This window comes from Malus sylvestris, chromosome 16, assembly GCF_916048215.2.
Source record: "Malus sylvestris chromosome 16, drMalSylv7.2, whole genome shotgun sequence".
Classification (NCBI taxonomy): Eukaryota; Viridiplantae; Streptophyta; class Magnoliopsida; order Rosales; family Rosaceae; genus Malus; species Malus sylvestris.
The window spans coordinates 37,314,743-37,337,441 of NC_062275.1; the positions used below are offsets into that span (position 1 = coordinate 37,314,743).

Here is a 22,699-nt window from a genome sequence, read left to right on the forward strand (position 1 = left end):
TGAACTTAATGTAAACTGGATTTGAAGATCAAATTCTTATAGGCTTGTATTACTTGTTGGCAAGTAAAGTTCATCATGATTAGTATAAATAAAAGCGCAAGGCCCAGATGGTGAAACTACATTATCACAAATCACTTGTGCCCTTCTCTCTCGGCCGTTTCTCTCTCACCCTACTTGTGAATTATTTTACAATATGATATTAGAACGAACGTGACATTGCGAGAAGAAGAGGATCCTGAATAATCAAAACCTGAAGAAACGTTCTCGAAATTGCTCATCATCCAAGTGTTCTTTTTTGTTCTTTTTTTTTTTTTGGAAATTACGTCTTGTTATAATTATTTATTGTTGTGATTCAATGTGTCGATTACTTGTTGAGATATAATATCGAAAAGCATAAAATAGTGGGTTTTCAAAACCCTAATCGCGCAGAAACCACGGCTTTGAGCCGCGCCACCGAGCCGCGAAGCCACCATCGTCCAAAACCCTAAGCCCAAGTGAGCGGCATGTCGTTTTCAACATGTATCCTTCCTTCAAACTTGGTGGCCGCCGCCATCTCCAAGTCGAGGGACCACGAGGCTGCAAGTTGATCGCCGCGTTGGTCAGTCTGCAGTCATCTTCGAGCACCATAAGACCATTCCAAAAACTAGGAATGTTAATCCAAGTTTTTTTGTTAAAAATATAAGTTCTTTATTTTTGCAAAATATTTTTCGTTAGTATTAAGGAAATTTTTATAAAGCATTTGAAAGCTGGTTTTACTATTTACTGATCAATAAATGTATATTTAGTATATACTAGCATTTGAGCCCACGATGTCGCAGATTGCAAGACTATGTTATACATATGACATAAAAGCTACCTCTCAACCCATGCCAAAATGTTCCCAATCAAGATCAATCACAATTGTCACAGAGCAATGCTCCGATCAAAGCTTCTAAAAAGGAACATAGCTAATAAGATGTAATAACTATCAAACTCATATAAATATAAACACATATTCCATTACATTTCTAGTAAACTAAAACTCATAAAACTCTTTTTGACATTGCATTGTAAATCCCCTTCCAGAACAGAAAAGATAACCATATTTCCAAAATAATATTTTACACACAAATAGATAATCAGGTAAACATATTGTCCATTGGTTTACCATATGTTTTCCAAAAAAATATTCACAATTTTCATGCAATAAATTGGCAAGTGGTGCTGAATACTAAATTACGAATACAATTATATGTACTGGGCAAATGTGCCATGAAGCTCAGAAACACAAAATACACATAGCCAAAAACTCAGTAAAAAACAAGGAATCGTTAACCCATTAAGGAAAAACAACAAAGAAAGCCTTTGGGTTAACATCGTTGAATGGTCTCATTTGCCTTGAAATGGGGGTACCGCCCGAGCTTGAATTTTCATGCCCTGAAAAATTCAGAAAAAGGACCTGTTTCGTGTTGGAAATGTGTCCTACAACCAATCATATGATGATACAAGGAACTGAGGAAGAGGTGTGGAGATGCAGAAATTTAAAATATTTTAATAATATTATTATTATTTTATTTTATTAAAAAGTTAGAAAATAAAAGTCAAATTATTATTTTATAATAAAAATTAATAATATTTTAATAAAATTGACTAGGCTATTTAGTTTTAGGGATGGAGACGCATTTGACCTATTACTGTTCATTGGGGTCTATCACTGTTCACTGAGTGGATTAAATGGGCTGGGTGCTGGTGCATTTTTTTAGGGGGTGGAACTGCTCTAAGAGGAGCAACGGACCCTCAAGATTCAGACTTGATGGCTTACGTGACAATTTGACGTTTTGTAAAAGATAACGAATGTGCTTCATTCTTTCCACACGAGTTTGAATATCTCTCTGCAATTTAGATTAGTGTACCGTAGAATATCGCTTATATATATATATATATATATATATATATATATATATCTATATAAAAGCAATGGGACGCATATAGTGCAAAAAACTTTATATTCAGGAGACCAACAAATTGTTAATGCGTAAAATAATGCAATGCGATCCAATACCAAGAGTAAGTAATTAAGCGCATGTGTGGTGTAGTGTGGAGGGGGGGTGTTGGGGGGTAGGAGGAGGGGGAGCAATAATTACGGGCTGTATTTGGGATCACTTGATCGACTTTCAACTTCAATGGCTGGCCAACTAACCCAAGGATTAGTCTAGTGAAAAGTGAGCAAATGTTTAAAACCCTCAATCCAAGTTTGAATTTCTACGGAGGCATTCAACCGGCTTTGGTTTGGCGTACAGTTTGACCTGATTGTCCAAAGTACACTATTGCCTCATGCATTACCGCGACTACATGAGAATGAAAATTAGTCTGCCATCAATGTATAGTGGAATGCAACCTATATATATATATATATATATATATATCATAAACATGTTACAAGTAGGAATGGGTAAGGGTTATGGCAGACGGGTACCAATAACCTTTTATGTTCATATCCGTTGGAGAAGGAGCTTAGTTCTTGATTAGTTTTTTGTAACTTACAAGTATTCAAATTGCTATCACATTTTGAGGTCGCAGATTAGTGGGAAGGAGCTTAGTTCTTGATTAGTTTTTTGTTAGTCACTATCATCGCTTAAGAGTACACTGTGCTAAATGTAATATCTTAGTCTTCACAAAAATTTCTAACGGTGGTGATTTTTGCGTGTCTTCTTTTAACTTCTCAAACTTCTTTATTTTTAACCGTCGGGTTGAATAAAACACACAAAAACCAATACGGTTAAACAGAGCTGTGTGAGGCTAAAAAGAACATTTCCTTGTGTCACGGGCCATGTGTCAAGAACAAAGAAATGCCCAAGACATCATATATCTAAGCCCATGAAGCCATGTCTTCATGGAAGCTTCTGGAACGTCCCGGAGAAATCAAGAACATGGCGGAGCATTCAAGATAATCTAGGGAATTCCGGAACATTCCACACAAGTGTACCTATTTAAAGCCTCACCTAGAACAATCTAGATTAGGCAAGTTGTATCTAGAACTATGCTAGATATTTCTGGATGTAAGTAGGGGATTCTAGAACCCTCCATTGAGGAGGTGACTTAGGCCTATAAATAGGAGGCAAGGCCATTTGGCCAAACCATCCAAGAATTGTAAGCAATTGTAAAGTTCTCTTAACTTTCTATACAAAGCTTCCTTTCTCCCATCTTCTGAGTGATTTTAGCATTCTCCAAGCTATCTTAGCTTTCTTTGTGATTCGATCCGGGGAAGCGAGGCTTCGAAGGCTTACTTAGCTTGTTCATCGAGGTATTCAAGTATAAGTGCCGCACGGGCGGAAGGCTTAAAGAGTCATCCCGTGACAGCTGGTATCAGAGCCAAGCTCGTGAATCACTTGAAGGAAAGTAGGATATGGCAAGTGGAGAGACGGTGTCCGGAGTCTCCGAGCTAAGGGAGCGTGCTGCCGAGGTCCAAGACGTTGCCAAGAGCAAGCCAAAGTTAAAGGACTTGCAAGCATCGATGGAGACCATGGAAGAGCGACTCGAGAAGGTGGAACGAACCATACTCGAGTTCGATACTCGACTTGATGAGGACGTTGTCGACAAGGAGGAAATCCAAACCATGGTGGACAATGGTAAGGATGAGCTGCGTGGCTTGGTGGAAGGGCTACGAGATGAGCTCCTTGGCGCCCTCAACACCATGGCAGACAAGATGCGGAGGGAAGTCCAGGTTCACCTTGACAACATAGAGGCAAGGTTTGTGGCGCTTCAAGAAGAAATAAAGGACACAAGGGAACTCAAGGGAAATGTGGCGTTTTGTAAAGAAGCAGTCGTGAAGCAATTCGTGCAAGGGTCGAGGGAAATCAAGGCGTTGGACTCCAAGGTAATCGACTCCTTTAAACCCAAATCCTATAATGGGAAGAGGGAAGCAAAGGAGCTCGACACATTCGTGTGGAACGTGGAGCGATACTTCAAGTACCTGAAGCTTGAAGATGACGAGTCCAAAATCTCAACGGCAACCATGTTCTTAGCTGACAATGCCCTTATGTGGTGGCGTCGCCGAAGCATGGAGATTGAGCAAGGTACGTTCTCTCTCACCACTTGGGATGAATTTAAGAAAGATCTTATGTTGCACTTCTATCCCCAAAATGCCAAGTACGAAGCCAAGGAGAAACTAAGGTGGCTCAAGCAAACGGGGAGCGTCAAAGACTATGTCAACGCCTTCGTGAGCTTGTTATTCGAGGTGCCCAACATGTTAGAGGAGGACAAGCTCATGTACTTCATGAGTGGACTACAAAATTGGGCAAAACTCGAACTACAAATGAGACACGTGCAAACATTGTCTGATGCCATTGCCGCTGCTGAATCCTTGATTGAGTTTAAATCAAGCCACCAAGGTGATTCCAAGTCCACGGGGAAGAGGGGTAACCATGAGAGAAGTGGGGGAGAACATAAGCCGAAGGATAAGGCCGAGACAAGCAAACCGAAGGAGAAGAAAGCCGATAAGCATGACAAAGGCAAGGGTAAGTCTTGGCAACCCAACTGTTACCTATGCGACGGCCCTCACATGATGCGAGATTGCCCACAAAAGAAAGCCCTTAAGGCCATGGCTTTCAAGGAGGACAAGGCCGAGGAGAGTAACGATGCAAGCATGGGATGCATCCGTCTACTGAATGCCATCCAGACAACCCTCCCACAACCCAAGGCTCAGGTTGGAGGAGGATCATTGTTCGTCGACGTCAAGACTGGTGACAAGACGACGCGTGTGTTGGTGGACACGGGAGCAACACACAACTTCATGACGTCGGAGGAAGCCACAAGGCTTGGCCTCCGAGTCACAAAGGAGCCTGGTAGCGTGAAGACGGTAAATTCCGCTGCCACCCCCATTGTTGGAGTTGCGCGCAATGTACAAGTAGGCATTGGCGCATGGAAGGGAAATATCGACTTCACCGTAGTCAAGATGGACGACTATGGCGTAGTCATTGGGTTAGAGTTCATGGACAAGGTACGAGCCTTTCCCATTCCCTTCTACAATATCTTCTGTATCCTAGCCGACGGAAGACAACCTTGCCTGGTGCCATTGGAAAGGCAAACCAAGAAGTGTACCCAGCACTTGTCGGCAATTCAATTTGCCAAGTCTTGGAAGAAAGGCGAGGCCACATTTCTTGCAACCCTAATGTTGAATGAAGGGGAGGAGAAGCACGGGCCTTTGCCGAAACAAGTGGAAGACGTCATTGTGGAGTTTGCGGACGTGATGCCTAAGGAACTTCCAAAGAAGTTGCCACCAAGGAGAGAGGTCGACCATGCGATTGAGTTGGAGCCTGGTGCTAAGCCTCCCTCCAAATCACCTTATAGGATGTCGCCACCCGAGTTGGAGGAATTGAGGAAGCAACTCAACGAGCTACTTGATGCTGGCTACATCCAACCCTCCAAGTCCCCATATGGTGCACCCGTCTTGTTCCAACGCAAGAAGGATGGTAGCTTAAGGTTGTGCATCGACTATAGAGCATTGAACAAGATTACCATCAAGAACAAGTACCCACTTCCGTTAATCGCCGACTTATTTGATCAACTTGGTGAAGCAAGGTACTTCACAAAGTTAGATCTTCGATCGGGATACTACCAAGTGAGGATAGCCCCTGGAGATGAATCGAAGACAGCGATGGTGACCAGATATGGATCGTTCGAGTATAAAGTCATGCCATTTAGTCTGACCAATGCCCCCGCAACATTCTGCACATTGATGAACAAGGTATTCCATCCTTATCTTGACAAGTTTGTCGTGGTTTACATTGATGATATCGTTGTCTATAGCAAGACATTGGAGGAGCACGTCGAGCACTTGTGCATAGTGTTCAAGACCCTTCGGGAGCATGAACTCTATGTCAAGAAAGAGAAATGCTCATTTGCCGCAAAAGAAGTAGAATTTCTTGGCCACAAGATAAAGGAGGGAAAACTTATGATGGAAAAGGGCAAGATCAAGGCCATTCAAGAGTGGGAACCGCCGACCAAGGTACCGACACTACGATCCTTTCTGGGGCTAGCCAACTACTACCGGAGATTCATTAAAGGGTACTCAGCCATAGCGGCACCCTTGACAGACCTTCTTAAGAAGAACAAGGCATGGGAATGGACGGACCGGTGTCAAGAGGCCTTTGAGAGGTTGAAGAAGGCCCTAATGGAGGAACCTGTACTAAGGTTGCCCGACCTTAACAAGCCATTCGAGTTACACACTGATGCTTCCGACTTTGCCATAGGAGGAGTGTTGATGCAAGAGGGACATCCGATAGACTATGAAAGTCGCAAGCTAAACAATGCCGAGAAGAGGTACACGACCCATGAAAAGGAGATGACCGCCATCATCCATTGCCTTAGAGTTTGGAGGCATTACTTGCTTGGAACCCCATTCATCATCAAGACGGACAACGTTGCCACTAGCTACTTTCAAACCCAACAAAAGCTCACACCTAAGCAAGCAAGGTGGCAAGAGTTCTTAGCGGAGTTTGATTACAAGCTAGAGTACAAGCAAGGAAAGGAGAACGTGGTGGCCGATGCTCTAAGTAGACGAGTAGAGTTAATGGCTACGGTACTCAAGCCGCAAAGCCATCTCTTGGGCCGTGTCCGAGAAGGTTTATCACATGACGTCCAAGCCAAGAACATTGTGGAGTTTGTCAAGGATGGGAAGACAAGAAGGTTTTGGCTTGAGGACGGCTTGCTATACACCAAGGGCAAGCGGATCTACGTCCCAAAGTGGGGAAGCTTAAGGAAAGAAATCCTGAAGGAGTGCCATGACTCAATGTGGGCAGGACATCCTGGCACTCACCGCACGTTGGCTTTGGTGAGCGATGCTTATTATTGGCCACAAATGCGGGATGATGTAGATTCATACGTGAAGACTTGTCTTGTGTGCCAACAAGACAAAGTGGAACAAAGGCAACATGGAGGACTGTTGGAACCACTTCCCACCCCATCAAGACCATGGGAGTGTCTAACCATGGATTTCATCACACATTTGCCCAAGTCTGATGGATGTGGATCTATCTTCGTCGTGGTCGATAGATTCACCAAGTATGCCACTTTCATACCCGCACCTGTGGAGTGCACAGCCGAAGTAGCTGCACGCTTATTTCTAAAGCACGTGGTGAAGTATCGGGGTGTTCCGAGGAGCATAGTCAGTGATCGAGATGCTCGATTCACGGGCAGATTTTGGAAGGAGCTCTTCAAGCTACTTGGCTCAAGGTTAGACTTCTCCACAGCTTTTCATCCCCAAACCGATGGACAAACGGAGCGGGTTAATGCATTGTTGGAGACTTATTTGCGGCACTATGTTAGTGCCAATCAACGAGATTGGGCTAAGTTACTTGATATTGCCCAATTCTCTTATAACTTGCAACGTTCGGAGTCGACGGGGAAAAGTCCGTTCGAGTTGGCTACAGGGCAACAACCCTTGACCCCGAACACGGTCGTGACTGGCTACACGGGGAATAGTCCAGCCTCTTTCAAAACCGCTAAGGAGTGGCAATTAGCCCACGAACTTGCTCGAGCTCACTTGGAGAAGGCTTCAAAGAAGATGAAGAAATGGGCGGATCGTAAGCGAAGGAATGTGGAGTTCCAAACTGGCGACCAAGTCTTTGTGAAGCTCAATGCGTCTCAACACAAGAGTACTCGTGGCTTGCACAAAAGCTTGTTGCGGAAATATGAGGGACCATTCCCTATCATCAAGAAGGTTGGCAAAGCCGCTTATGTTGTGGAACTCCCACCCCGTCTCAAGTTTCACCCGGTGTTCCATGTGAGCAACTTGAAGCCTTATCATGCAGACAATGAGGAACCAAGCCGAGGTGAGTCTCATCGAGCACCCCCTTTGATGACAGAGGCATTTGACAAAGAAGTAGAGAGCATTGAAGCTAAGCGTGTCGTGGTGCGACCAAGACAACCAAAGCATGTGGAGTACTTTGTCAAATGGAAGGGGCTACCATACTCCGAAGCAACATGGGAGAAGGAGACGTCCTTATGGCAATATAAGGACTTGATTCAGACATTCGAGAGGCAGGAGTCGACGAGGACATCGACGGTTTAAGTGGGGGAGGATGTCACGGGCCATGTGTCAAGAACAAAGAAATGCCCAAGACATCATATATCTAAGCCCATGAAGCCATGTCTTCATGGAAGCTTCTGGAACGTCCCGGAGAAATCAAGAACATGGCGGAGCATTCAAGATAATCTAGGGAATTCCGGAACATTCCACACAAGTGTACCTATTTAAAGCCTCACCTAGAACAATCTAGATTAGGCAAGTTGTATCTAGAACTATGCTAGATATTTCTGGATGTAAGTAGGGGATTCTAGAACCCTCCATTGAGGAGGTGACTTAAGCCTATAAATAGGAGGCAAGGCCATTTGGCCAAACCATCCAAGAATTGTAAGCAATTGTAAAGTTCTCTTAACTTTCAATACAAAGCTTCCTTTCTCCCATCTTCTGAGTGATTTTAGCATTCTCCAAGCTATCTTAGCTTTCTTTGTGATTCGATCCGGGGAAGCGAGGCTTCGAAGGCTTACTTAGCTTGTTCATCGAGGTATTCAAGTCTAAGTGCCGCACGGGCGGAAGGCTTAAAGAGTCATCCCGTGACACTTGGACAATGTCAAACGACCATATAATTCATCAAAGTTTCAAAGAAAGGAGGAGGGTGCATGTAGGCCATAATCATTATTATCATATAACATTATTGTAAGGGTATCCATCATACCACACTCGAACATCTCGGATACATGACATCAGGAACCAAACATACAGACACGGTGACACAACAGCCAAGTCCACACAATCAATAGCTTTCAGAGCTACAAGAGTTCCCTTGACGAGCATAATGCGCCCATGATAACGTTCGAAACGACACAAAGACTTTTATAAGTACACCAGAACATCCTTCATGCAAGACAGGAGCAACCAAACACACCCAAGATGGTGACACAGGCGCATCTTGCATCTTATTTATCTCTGTGCTATATATTTATATAAACAAGACCAATCAACAAACCAACTGTCACGAAACTGCAGCAGTACTTAGCCTTCAGAGCTGCAAGAGCTCTCCCCCGATGATGCACTTTCTAGCTGAAGACGCTTCATCTCCTCGTAAGCCCACTCAAGCCCAGGGCAGTAATGGAGTGGAGGGTTAAACCGACAATCATACATGTCATCTGGCAAGAACGCTCCATTCTCTACCAGAAATTTCACTGCTTCCCTCCTCCTCTCTTTGGCTGCACTGTGAAGCGGAGTCCCTGTTTCAACAAATAAAGGAAGCAGAATGCGTCAGATAATACCTTAACTATTACAATTTCTTCATATTCTCAACTAAAACATATAAAACTTGAAAATAGCTACTCAAGAGGGAAAAAAAAAAGGAAGGGTGACGCTACTTACAGCCACAAGCACCCTTAGTTCTGGCATCAATGTTAGCTCCACGCTCAAGTAATTCATCCATAACATCTAAATGACCACCCTCAGCAGCTAGGTGGAGAGGGGTAACCCCTTTCGATTTGCGACCCCAAGCAGCAGCATTCACATCCATTCCCTCGTCAAGAAGCCGCCTCACCTGCCGGAGGAAAAGAATAGACAGAAAATTTTTAAATAATTAAATGACTCATTTTTAAAAGTAACAAATTAGTGGGGCAAAGCAGGTGAAAAAAAAAGATCAAGAAAACACAAAGCTTGTATTTCATATTAATTTGAAAAGGGTAATGCTAGGGAGACTAAATGTGTCGACTAACTTTTTGTAAACTAAATGACATGGAAGTTGATGATTGAATTATTACTTTGAGTGTTGATTACCATGCTTATTTCTTATTGGTGACACATCATTTAGTTTGCAAATTTAGTCTACCTAGCATTACCCATTTGAAAAATAGATTGTACTTTTGACCAGGGTGCTAATTTTCATTTCCTTGTAGCCACTTAAGTTACTATTAAGTCATTTTCATGGTCAGGAAAGTCCCCAAAAGAGACCGGTACTTTCTCTCCTAATTTACCATAGTTAGAAGGTGTTCAGAAAAGCAGCCAAATACGACAAAACAAGTGGGCTTTCATCAGGAACACAATTCATTTTACTCGTTATATAAGTAAAAACCACAAGAAGAATTAAAAAAGCCGTGGGAAATGAAAGGTTGAAGAAAGAGGGGATCAAAGTCCATACGGACTAGAGAGTTCCATTCAATACACAAGTCTCTAACAAGTTATTTATCAATTTCACGATTTAGAGTAGCAATCTGAAAGTCAATTTACAGTTATTAATTGTGTATTCTGGAAGCCAATTTTGAGTAAGAATCTGCAACTCTTAAGTCACTTTAGAGTCGCAATAGCGTATAAGTTTGGTTAATTAAGGGAGGAATTTGTTTAAGTTAATTATTAATCCTAAAGCCAAATTATGCAATTTCTACTCAAAAGTCAAATCCAGAAAACCTCATTTGAAATACTCTAAAGGACCCTTCACAAATAAATTACAACTACTTGTCTGAAAAAAGAACACGTTTGTGGTCCACCTACCGTAGCGCGCGCACAAATATATCTATAGTTGTAACACATAAATAATGCAGATCGTGTCCATGACCAATTAGACCTTGCAAAGCGTATAGAAAACCTTGATGTTGCAAATTTTCTGATATCTATTTTATCATCCAGACAAATCATAATCTGACACTAGACTTTTTCTCTCTATCAATTAGAATAGAAAAGAATTATCCAATACAATCTCAACAAGGGGCTTTATCATCGCTTCATATTGTATATTAGTTGTGCAAATCCTATGTAGCCGGCTCCGTTCAATGACATAATGAACTAGATTCGCAGGGCTAACAACAGTTATGAGCTTAAACAAGATATTACAACATCCAAATCTTAACAAATCACTCAACGCTTTTCCAACTTTACAACCAAACATTTAGCAACATTCTCAACACCGACAACATAGATGATATAATGGCACCAAGAATTTACCTGTTTCAGGTCGCCCTTTCGACAACCAATATGAAGCAGAGTCCATCCTCTATCATCCATGTCCACACTGGACCTAAACGACCGCCTTCGCGACAAGCTCCGCCTGAGCGTGCCCATTACCTCCGTCTCTCGGGGAAAGGTCTCAATTTCTTCCACAACCCAAAAACGCACGATTTGATACCAACAAAGAAAACACAAGCCCTCTTTTACGCAACTACAACAACAACAAATCTCACCCCCAGAAATTCAACACCCAGAACCCAAGATTTACATAATTTGTAGGAAAAACCACAGGGAAAAAAAAAAAGAGGACCGGAAGAACAATATTGAAAAGGAAGGGCGTGAGAGAGAAAGAGAGAGACTTAGCGAGAATGATTGGCCATGCAGTAGTTTGGAGCCAAAGGATTCAAGCCGGGACCGAGGACGCGAAGATTCTCAATCTCAAAGATGACGACGGCGGAGACGACGGAAGGGGATGAGATTATATTCATAGTTGATGCAAAACGACGACAATTTGTGCTGGTTTTTGCGGGAAGAACAAGGATGCCTATATGGTGTGGGATTCCCAATCGGTTTTTGTGGCCAGAGGAGAAGGAATTGGGGTTGGATTGGGAGAGGGCTTGGCGGTGGAGGAGAAACCCGAAGAAAACCAAACCCTAGAAGGAAACAGGATCGGCTTCCCCTTTTTGGTTGTTGTTGTTGTAGCCTTGTAGGGTGTCGGTCGGCACACGTACGGAAGGTCAGCGTAGACTCGTGCGAAACCACTTTCCTTGATTTTTCTCGCTTATTCTCTTTTCCAATTATTTATTTATTTTCTAAACTCCACTTGCTCACCTCCCCACACGCTCTCTCTCTCTCCCCCCCCCCCTCGTCTCACTGTCTCACCCAGACACTCGCCTCTCTCTCTTTCCCCTCTCTCCTGGCTAGGCATCACCCAAATCTCAGAGACCTGGGAGAGCCAGACAGAGTGGTGCGGTGTCGTTTTGGCTTCTGGTGCTCACGTCTCTCCGTCGCTGCTCAATCCGCATTGCATTCGTCTCAGATCGATCAAAAACCAGAGCAGCTTCTTTATCTTTCAACATTTATCGGTAAATCTGACTTCAATTTCACTTCAAGATTTTACCTTTTTTTAACCATCTAAGCTTAACCGTGTTCCCTTGTAATTGCTGGTGAATTGGAGGGTAATTGAATCGGTTTTAACTCTTAGGACCAGCAGTGGACTTGGATTTTCAAAAGTTTCTAATTTGAAAAATTGAAGAGTTGAAGTGAAGCTTAAGATGTTGTGTTTGTGGATGTTCCTTCTTTGTTTTAGGATAATTTCGATGCATTATTCGATTTACTAATTGCATTTATTGATTGACATTGCTTGATTAACCCTGATTGCTATGAGCTTGTTGTAGTAAATTACATATTGGATAAATATGCATTGTAACCTATCGTGCTCAATTTCGTTGGGGTTTGACGGTTTAATACCCATTTGCCCGGGTCAATATGCAAAGACTTACTGTGTGCTTTACTATTGGTATTGGTTTTGTCTTTCCTTGGATCTTTTTAAATTTTGTTGTATATTGTTTTCTTGCAATATGTGCTTTACTAGTTCGTGAATGCACTTTTACTTTATTACTTACTGTGTGTGTCGCAATTTAATTGTACATGATGCCTGTATAGTTCCTTTTCATTTTGCACCCCATTTATGGGAATTCTATTGGTTAAGATTTAAGTGTAGACCTTACAGAAATATATAATTACTGTTTTGGTGCTTTTGTTGCGAAACCAAACAAGGTTTCCTAACATGTAATATCCTATAGGTATCCGGTGAACATATGAAAATCTGTATATAGAGACTTTCATTTGCTAAGTCTAACAGATAATATTGTGTGATGTATTGGAATGGATGATCAAGCAGCTATTCATTTTTGGTCACGTTCAAACTGCTATTAAAATTAGTCATGCTCATTTTCAGGTTTCCTTTTTGTTTCATTTCCAGCTGCTGGATGTCAATGTCAAATAGAAGGAAGCACTGTAAACCTTGGCTTGACAGATGAATTATTGTTGCTGTATTATGCTTGACCAGTGCCACTATGGGCATCTTTTTGGTGAAATGGAGAGGGCTCTGGCTTCTTTACGTTCTATTGCTTTATATAACAAGGAACGAAATTAGAGCTATCAGTCCTGATGGTAATTTGACATATTTTAGTTTTTCAGTTGTCCTTTTCTTTTTTTTTATTTTAAATTTTGAGTTATCTTGACGCATGCCAAATTATAATGGATGAGAAATTATTGACTTACTCATTATCATTAAAACAAAACCTTGGGAATACTGGATGTCATTTTTTATTTTATTTTTTCTAATTTGCTGCTGTACTTTGTATTAGTCTGTGTGAAGTTTGGTAGAAGCACTAATTTGGTAATCATATAGGGCTTGTTTGGATGTGCTTTTAAAATGTCTGAAAGTGCTTTTGGGTAAATTGATTTTGAGTTCCAAAAGCACTTTAAGTGCTTTTTGGAAGAAGCACCAGATATGTGCTTCTTACAGGAAGCACTTAAAGTGCTTTTCCAGGATCCACTTAGATTTTTACTAAGAATTGGTGTCAAAAACATTTTCACCAAAAGCGGTTTCAGTCATTTTAAAAGCACATCCAAACGAACCCATAAAAATCTTTTCTGGAGATCCATTTTCCTAGAGAGATGGATAAGATATTCTGACACAGTGACATCTTTTACCATTGGGAATGGTAAAAAAAATTCAGTGATGCCATGTATGTGTCCATAGTAGTGTTTACATCTACTTAATTTGAAAAATTGGTTGTGCTAGTGTATCTAGAAATTTAAAAAGATTGGTTAGTTTGTAATCATAGAATAGAGTGGCCAAGTATATTTTTTGAGCAGGATATTGCATTATGGCTTCTTTCTTTTGTTTTTTTAACAAATAGAGTTATTACATTATAGATATTGGTCAATCAAAGGATACGACATGCCATAATCTGATATAAATATTCATCTATTTGTAGGTGAGGCACTTCTAAGCTTCAGGACAGCAGTTGTTAGTTCAGATGGTATCCTTCTTCGATGGAGACCAGAAGATCCTGATCCATGTAATTGGAAAGGAGTGAAATGTGATGACAAAACAAAGAGAGTAATCTACTTGTGAGTGTTAATGCCTACAATTATGTTTTGTTAATCACTTTCTGTGCTTATCGAACAAACACTTGTTTCATGGGATTTATGTTTATGGTTTTGGTTTTTGTTTTTCGCTTGTGGTTGATATCTTGTATTTGTTTTTTACGAGCTCTATTTGGTAATAAGTTCTTGTTTCCTACTAAAAGAACAAAAGATTATGTATTTCTCATCTCCACATTGGAGGTGGGCACCTCTTTCGACATTGTTCTTTCATAAGACATAGTCTTGGTTTTGAGGATGTTTGGTATTTTCAGGCTTGCCCTTGAGATTAGTATCTTTTGTTGGGATGTAATGCTCTGTTCTTGGGGGGTAACAAGAAAGCTGTGGCTCTCTGGAGGTGTATGATTTTGGCTCTTACATGGAGTCATGGACTATATGGTTGAAATGAAATAAGTAATGTTATTTTTTTCTATTATAATGCAAATTGCGGAGGCTGAGAACTAAAAGTACCCCCACAACAGAAATAATATAAAATGAAAAGTAGTATAACTTAACTGTCTAATTGGGGTCATTTTGATCGAATGGATGTCCTACCTGTACAGTGGCATTGAGGCATATACATTACTTAGCCCATTCGAAATTAGATGATTGAGACCTAATTTATTGTTCTCATTTGATCTGGGGAGGGCGTATCATGCTTAAACCTTCTGTCCTTTTAAATAAAGATATTGTGTCCACTTTTCAATAAATTTTCATCCTTTTTAAAATTAAAAAAAGGTTACAATTCATGAGTGTCGTAAATTTTGTGTGTTACAGTTATGAGTTTGATTCTCATGGCGTATCTTGCAGGAGTCTTGCTGGTCACAAATTAAGTGGATATATACCTCCAGACCTTGGGAAGCTAGATCAGCTGACGATTTTGTATGTGATGTTAAGAGATATAATAGCGGTTATGGTAATTGATGTATCTTTGTTATATCAAATTTTCTTCTCTGACTGATTATGTCTATGATGTATCATGTTGTAGAGCTCTTCATAACAACAACTTTTATGGGACTATTCCTTCAGACCTGGGGAATTGCACACAGTTGGAGAGAATGTAAGTCCACCTGTGCGAATTGTTATCTTACAATAATTGTTCTCATGTTCACTACTGCATGATGTTTGTATATGTTTCTAACCAGTTGTGGTCGGAGATTGTTTGATAACGTGATTTGGCAAAAAAATTGGTTGAATAACAGTTATTTGCCTATAGTTGAATGAAAAACTTTACTTTAGAAGGCTTTTTGTGAGAATCTAATATCTCCTGTCGTGACAACCAGTGCAGGAATAATTATTGCATCTAATCTCTCCTTAATAAATTTCTAGACAAATTCAATAAATTTTGGTCTTATCATGCTCAGTAGAATTGAGAGTTATACTGATTGAAGGCGTATTATCCATATGAAATTTCACAGGAACAGCTTGTTTAAAATTCAATTCCTTTAACAATATGTGTAACCAATAATAATTCACAAGTCCCATGACTCATAACCTGAAATTTCTGCTTTCACACATGATATCGCAACAATTGATTGTTTCTTAGTTTCTGGCTGACAATGTTCACAATGAAGGTGTAGTAGCTTAGAATAGACCTTCTATCACCAACAGAAACAACCTCCTAGGTGCCCGTGCATACTTCCTTTAAGTGTCCGTTCTTCGAAAATAAAAATCCCTATCCAGGAGCATAGTTCAAATATCACATGTAAAACTACCTCCAGATGGGGAGAATGGGGAGAATGGGGTGCATGCATAAACTGGCGGACTACACTCACAACATAAGCAATGTCAGAATATGTGTCCAAAAGGTAGATAAGTTTTACATTAAGCTTTTAATACCTTTCATCAACATGATTGGTTCATTTTAAGTATCAACTGGTTTACCTAACATCCCTCTATCTTGAAGAAGGTGCATTTTGTTTGGGAATATGCATTTTCCTGGGCAACTTCTTCTATACAAAGTAGTTATTTAATTTCTCCCAACCCTTTGATCTTTCTCATATTCATTGGCTAAGTGAGTTTTTCAACATCTCCTAAACATCATTCCCAGCAATAATAATAATCACAAAATACAATAGGAGCTGATTTATTACCTTGAAAATGGAAAATAAGTACAGTGTGACTAGTACAGCTTAGTTTATAACCAATTTTCACACACTTGGCATAGTTATTTGAAACTCGTCAAACCAAGCACTAGAAAATTGTTTCAATTAATACCATATTATAGAATATGGATATAGTGTAGGAAAATGGTATATTTATCCTAATTTTTACTCACAAATAATAAGATAGAGCGGCAAAGAGTGCTCCTAGTTGATCCTCTGTGTGTGTTGCTGCTCTGCACAGTTTCAGATGTGACCGCGTGCATGTCCTTTTCTTTTCTTTTTTATACTTTATTTATGAAAAGAAAAAAATCATTTTTTTCGTTCACATGCACTCCGAGAACATCAATATAAACTTCCTCCACCAGGGATCACATTCCTCACACAAACTAAAAAAGATACCGATCTTGGATGGTTGTTGAAGAGGATAAGACATAGATGAAATTCATCTTGGCAGGTGGGGCAAAAGTCTCTGATAATTGGTACCATAAGTCTTCCTATAAAAAAAACATTTGTAGCTTTATGAATAAATCCTTTGGCTACTAGTTGTGCATTCTTTCATTCTATGGTACCATTTGCATTATGTTTGACCTTGAATGCGCATTCTACCAAACAATCCTCTTACCTTTTTTCTATCATCCCAGTACCATGTTTTTTCAATAGCCGTCATGCTTTCTACGCAATGTTCTAAAAATTGCTAGGCGGTAGTCGGGTGGCGGGTAGGGTCCTAGTGCCTTGTGGACTGGGCAGGGCCTAGGCATTTTTAGCGTTTTTCTTTTCCCTTCATAGTATCTTTCATTTAACTTGTGCTTGAGTATATTTTGACTAGTTGTAGCTTTCACAATTTGGTTGACATTTGCAATAAAAAAAGTCCCAAATAATATCTGCATTTTCTTTTGAATTGGGCAATCCAGTTATGGAATTTTCAGTTATAGGATGTAGAATTTTCATAATTTGTTTACATTTCAATAGAAAAGTCTCCAGTAGGTATATCTGCGTTCCATTTTGAACTGTATAATACTGTTTGTATCATGCTGAAGTTGAGTTTTTTGGTTGCTGCAGATACTTGCAGGGTAATTACTTAAGTGGGTTAATTCCAAGTGAATTGGGAAAGCTGTCAGCCCTCAAATTTTTGTGAGTTGTTTTTAACATGCTGATCAATGTTCAATAAAAAAACGTTTTTCAATTTATTTTTTACTTCATTCACCTATTTTCTATGTGGGTTAAGAATAATTTGAACAAGTTAGATTTGTAGATATGCTTACTACGTTTGTAGCTACGCAGTTTATTTTCAATCAGGATATGCATTCATTGTTGAACGTTTAAGTAATTATCTCATCATCACCAAATGTAAAAATGCCACTGTAGTTTGTAGATACCATACGACTAACGTATTTATGCCTAAAATAATCTACGCATAAAATTTCGAGTTTCATATTATACCTTGTAGTTAGTGAAGTAGGATTTAAAGATACTGTTTGACACTTCTGACGCTTATTCGTTCCCAGTTCAGCATTATGTCATATTGCTTTCAGTTGAAGCTTTGTTGTTGTTGTCGAGGATATCTCTGTTATGATTTTATCACTATTCTATGATTTTATACTACAGAGATATTTCAAGTAACTCTCTCAGTGGAAATATTCCTGTGTCACTAGGGAAGTTGGATAAGCTTGTTGCGCTGTGAGTTACCTAATTCCTTGTCTGTCTTGTTAAAACTTGAATATTGGTGTTTTATTGAACATAAAATCATGTAATTTATTGCTTAATGGAATCTTGACTTCCTGTAGCAATGTGTCAAACAATTTTCTGGTTGGACCAATACCATCTGATGGAATGCTTACCAACTTACCTGAAAGCTCGTAAGTACTAATCATCTGGTAAAGTGTTGTGTGTTTTTTTGTTATAGGGGGGGTGGGGGGGGGGGGGGGGGGGAACTGCTACTTTATTTCAAACTCTTTAATGTTTTGTCTTCCAGTAAGATGATATATTTTGTAAGGTATGCGTGAAATGTGGGAAGGGATTATTCTCATGTCATTGCCTCTCTACATTCTAGTTGGTGGGACTTAGCTTAAGATCTCTATTGTGCCCTAGTTACTAACTGACCTGTTATACCCATATTAAACTATGACAATGTAGTCCCCAATGATTTTCATACCCTTTAGAGCCATTGACACCTTTCCTTGCAGCTTTGATGGAAATCGTGGTTTGTGTGGGAAACAAATCAATCTGGTATGCAAAGATGTCCCTGGGGAATCACCAAATTCCCAATCTCCAAGCTCAGGTAAACCTCCTTGGATGTGAAATAGATGGGTGCAATGTTTGTGATTATCTAGAGACTCTTTAGAACGTGAAAGCCTTCAAATTATTTTGTTTTCACTATGACTTCTCAAGTTCTCAAGTTGGTGAAGTCCTTGGAGAATTTTAAAATTTCCCTATGGAGAATCTCAAGTGCTGACAACATTATGGTACTCATACTTAGTATTGAAACTTTTGTAGAGCAAAATCAAGGTGGAAAGAAGAAATACTCTGGTAGGCTACTTATCAGTGCATCAGCAACTGTGGGTGCACTTCTTTTGGTGGCTCTCATGTGTTTCTGGGGTTGCTTTCTTTATAAAAAGTTCGGTAAACATGACAGTAAAGGTCTTGCAATGGATGTTACTGGAGGTACTGGTTACTTTCTGGGTTATATTTGATTTACGTCCACAAATCTTGAGTTCTAGTTTTTGAGATCTGACCAACAGTCTTGTTGCTCCAGGTGCATCAATTGTAATGTTTCATGGAGATTTGCCATATTCTTCTAAAGACATAATTAAGAAATTAGAGACTTTGAATGATGAACACATAATTGGTGTTGGTGGCTTTGGAACAGTGTACAAGCTTGCAATGGATGATGGCAAAGTATTTGCATTAAAAAGAATTGTAAAGATGAATGAGGGGTTTGATCGTTTTTTCGAGAGGGAGCTAGAAATTCTTGGAAGTATAAAACACCGGTACCTAGTGAATTTGAGGGGCTATTGCAATTCTCCCACATCAAAGTTGCTAATCTATGATTTCTTATCTGGTGGAAGCCTTGATGAAGCACTTCACGGTTAGATGCTCTTCTCTTGTGTTTATTTTCATTGCTTTAACATGTTACATGTGCATCTGGTTTAGATGAATGATAAAGTTATTTTCTATACATGAAGTTAGAGGGGTAATGAGTGTAGGACCCGGAAAGAGAAGGTTACAGAGAGTAAATTAAAAAAAGAAACCGTATAAGGAAACTTACTGTCTGCAAGAAATTCAATACTTAAAACTGTCCAACAAAAGGACAGTGGTGCCTTTGAGTTTATACGAATCCAAATAAAAATACTTGAATAAATTTAACCATAAATGTGTCAAATAACCTAAACTCACCATGCGATGTTGCACATAAGTGTTTAGATGCACATCATGATCTCCATCAGAGGAACATGTGGCATTGATCAGGCTCAGTATTTGGTATACATATGTACGTTTCTTGATAAAAGTTTTTAAAATATTTTACTACACATTATACGTATTTGTTACATGGAAATAAACCATTGGAACAATAATATTTCATAAACCATTGAACAGAAAGATCTGAGCAGCTTGATTGGGATGCACGATTGAATATTATTTTGGGAGCTGCAAAAGGCCTGGCTTACTTGCATCATGATTGCTCACCTAGGATCATACATCGAGACATAAAGTCAAGTAACATTTTACTTGATGGAAGTCTTGAGGCACGCGTATCAGACTTTGGACTTGCCAAACTGTTGGAGGACGAAGAATCTCACATTACAACAATTGTTGCGGGAACATTTGGTTATCTGGCTCCCGGTAAGAAAATGTTATTGTAGTTTCTGGTTTGTTATGCTGAGCTCTCAACTCTCTGAGCGTGGATATTGTTCTATAAATTACGGGAATGATTCTGTACACCCCTGTTTAGTTCTTTCCATTGATTCCCCTTTGAAATAAGCAGGGGTGTGTAGGGGGACAAAAAAGGTGTGGAAATCACTTCCTATTATAATGACTACATCCATGATAGATGGAAATAAATTATTATGATTTTCACCTATAGCAGATTTTCACGCTCTTCCATAACAGTTTCTTTGCATAATTAAATTTGGAGTAGTAAGTGATACAGAAGTGTACTAAACTAAACAACCAAACGGAGCAGCATAGCAGGCTAAAATAGCCTGAACAGTGGCAGAATAACAAACAATACAATAGAACCCCCAAGTAAAAACTAAACACGATTGAATGCATTTGCATGCACTTACAACTGCTCCAGTTATAGGTGTCTGGTAATGTAGATGCTTACAAATCAGCTTCCTGATGAAATGTGTTTTTGTTACACAAGGGGAGGAAAACTTTGTGTAGTCAATGTGCAGGCAGTTATTTCTGAAGTAGTACGATACAGTTTTTGTTATATTTATATACAACCTGAGTGATATGACCTCATTGGCAGAGTATATGCAAAGTGGCAGAGCAACTGAAAAGACTGATGTTTATAGTTTTGGGGTCCTGGTGCTTGAAGTATTAAGTGGAAAACGACCCACAGATGCATCATTTATTGAGAAGGGCCTCAACATTGTTGGCTGGGTATGTCTCTCTACGTGTGGTTTTTGTCAAAAATAATATTGCTTTTTGACATGAAGCTAAATCAGCAAGTGTAAATCATGTTCTCTAAAGTTGACTGCAGAATGGCCATGTTTGTTTTAGCGTTTATAAAATTTAGTTGGGAATAGTGGAAGCATAGTGAATTGTGAACTGCATATCCATGTCAACTGTTGGAAATCAATTGCACGTGTTGAATATAATAGGTGAAAGAATGATAAAGAAAATATTTTGGTTTTGATTGATTGTTCCAGTCAAGTAAATATTATGTAAAGTTCCTTAATGATATCATTTTTGGAATGGGTATCGTTTCTTCAAGTTAGTTCTAATTTATCTGCAATTCCCTCTGCAGTTAAATTTTCTGGTCACAGAAAATAGGCAAAGAGAAATTGTTGATCCACAGTGTGAGGGGGTGCAAGCTGAAAGCCTTGACGCCCTGCTCTCTGTCGCCATTCAATGCGTTTCTTCAACTTCAGAAGATCGACCCTCTATGCACAGGGTGCTCCAGCTGCTTGAATCTGAGGTCATGACACCATGCCCTAGTGACTTCTACGATTCCAGCTCTGAGTAAAAAGGCTTTGTGCAGATGGCAAGTCTGAATTTGTGTTTACATCGCTGTTGTATCAGATATGTAATGCAAACAGTGGAAGGGAATCAGAATCTGCAAAGGTACATTAGCCAATTCATTCGTTCATTCTTTCTTCAGGAAGACTACATTTAGAAGCTGGCATGCACATCTGTTGTCCACATTGCCTTTGTTCAGACATCGTATTCATCATCAACGAGATTCTGGATGCAATTTGCTCCTTGTGTTCTCATTTTGTGCAGTTGCGTTCAAACTCTTGTAATTCCTCTTGCCCGTTCACCAAAATTAAGTGTATATGATATTTATACAAACAGATCACTCTGCAAGTGATTCTTGTTGATGCCATTTTTGTAAAATATGATTACATGACAATAAACAGTAGGATGTGGGAGCACCTGCGCCCGCTGTTTTTCTTTCGTTTGTAATATTATGTTCCCCCTTTCATAATTTTATTTCTTAATCTGCCTTGATCTTGATTTAAATGTTTTGCCCTAATACGATTTGCAATGCCTATTCTGTTTGCGCTGGATTGCCAATCGACGGGTCAATTTCGTGTTTGCTGTAAATAAATATTCTAGAGATGGGGTTCCGACAAACATGGAATGCTTCCCACTGCCTATACCGCAGGAGAGATTTCTCATGCGTCCAATTATAGTTTGAGTAGCGTAACCGGCCAATCAATTCTTGTCACGTATCTATAGGAAACGTTGAAAAACTATTAACATGCAAACAAGTGCATCAAACGTTTATAAACCAAAATAATATATCGAATAGAGATGTATTTGAGTAAGAAGGGTGGGCTTAGCCTCACAATAGGCTAGCACTAATGTGGTTTGGTTTAAATTCACCTCTGGCAAGAATCGAATCTAAGACCTTTGAAGAGGAATACCACTAGACCGTAGTACTAAGTGATAGACCTTATGAATTTAAACCTGTTTAATGACAGCCAAAAGGAAAAAAGAACACACAACTAAATGAAAAAGAAAAAAAAGAACAATGGAAAAAACCTTAATGTGTTGTAGTCATATTTAGAATAGGAATGTGATTCTGTAAATCCTAATGTATATAGAGATATCTTTTATATTCCCTTTAGTAGTCTTTCCTATTAGAGTTGTAATCCTAAAAGGGTAAGAATTTTACCTATCCTACTACTATAAATAAAGGCACAATGGGGATGATACAACACACACCTCACAATTAAATCTCTCTAGTCTCTCTCTCATTACCGCCGGCCTCCCTCTCTCTATTTCCTTAGAATAGCTCAGTTAA

At 39.6% G+C, this 22,699-nt stretch overlaps 2 protein-coding genes across 3 annotated transcripts; one reads left to right on the forward strand and one right to left on the reverse strand.

Annotated features, from left to right (window-relative positions):
* Nucleotides 1-8,664: 8,664 nt before the first annotated feature.
* On the reverse strand, nt 8,665-11,685 carry LOC126606194 (phytochrome-interacting ankyrin-repeat protein 2-like). Its single transcript, XM_050273552.1, has 3 exons — nt 10,961-11,685; nt 9,392-9,563; nt 8,665-9,249 (listed from the first exon to the last, which is right to left on the reverse strand). Exons 1-3 carry the CDS (start codon nt 11,075-11,077, stop codon nt 9,035-9,037), a joined length of 504 nt encoding a protein of 167 aa, XP_050129509.1. The 5' UTR covers nt 11,078-11,685; the 3' UTR covers nt 8,665-9,034.
* Nucleotides 11,686-11,802: 117 nt separating this feature from the next.
* Nucleotides 11,803-21,877, forward strand: LOC126606190 (LRR receptor-like serine/threonine-protein kinase FEI 2). 2 transcript variants are annotated; one of them, XM_050273548.1, is made up of 14 exons: nt 11,803-12,048; nt 12,924-13,138; nt 13,972-14,107; nt 14,930-15,001; nt 15,108-15,179; nt 17,284-17,355; nt 17,830-17,901; nt 18,009-18,080; nt 18,408-18,502; nt 18,718-18,885; nt 18,977-19,309; nt 19,819-20,064; nt 20,696-20,829; nt 21,197-21,877. In XM_050273548.1, the coding sequence occupies exons 2-14, from the start codon at nt 13,042-13,044 to the stop codon at nt 21,413-21,415; spliced, it is 1,788 nt and encodes a 595-aa protein (XP_050129505.1). In that variant the 5' UTR covers nt 11,803-12,048; nt 12,924-13,041; the 3' UTR covers nt 21,416-21,877. The 2 variants fall into 2 exon arrangements, with proteins under 2 accessions (XP_050129505.1, XP_050129506.1); XM_050273549.1 differs by having other exon boundaries at nt 12,948-13,138.
* The last annotated feature ends 822 nt before the right edge of the window (nt 21,878-22,699 follow it).

Bases quoted from the DNA above. Each gene is read 5' to 3' on its own strand.
- LOC126606190 (XM_050273548.1), top strand. From the start codon at position 13,042: ATGGGCATCTTTTTGGTGAAATGGAGAGGGCTCTGGCTTCTTTACGTT. The intron at 15,180-17,283 runs GTAAGTCCACCT...TGGTTGCTGCAG, and splicing joins TGCACACAGTTGGAGAGAAT to ATACTTGCAGGGTAATTACT. The intron at 20,065-20,695 runs GTAAGAAAATGT...CCTCATTGGCAG, and splicing joins ATTTGGTTATCTGGCTCCCG to AGTATATGCAAAGTGGCAGA.
- LOC126606194 (XM_050273552.1), bottom strand. From the start codon at position 11,077: ATGGGCACGCTCAGGCGGAGCTTGTCGCGAAGGCGGTCGTTTAGGTCC. The intron at 9,564-10,960 runs GTAAATTCTTGG...TTCCTCCGGCAG, and splicing joins GAAAGGGCGACCTGAAACAG to GTGAGGCGGCTTCTTGACGA. The intron at 9,250-9,391 runs GTAAGTAGCGTC...TTGTTGAAACAG, and splicing joins AACTAAGGGTGCTTGTGGCT to GGACTCCGCTTCACAGTGCA.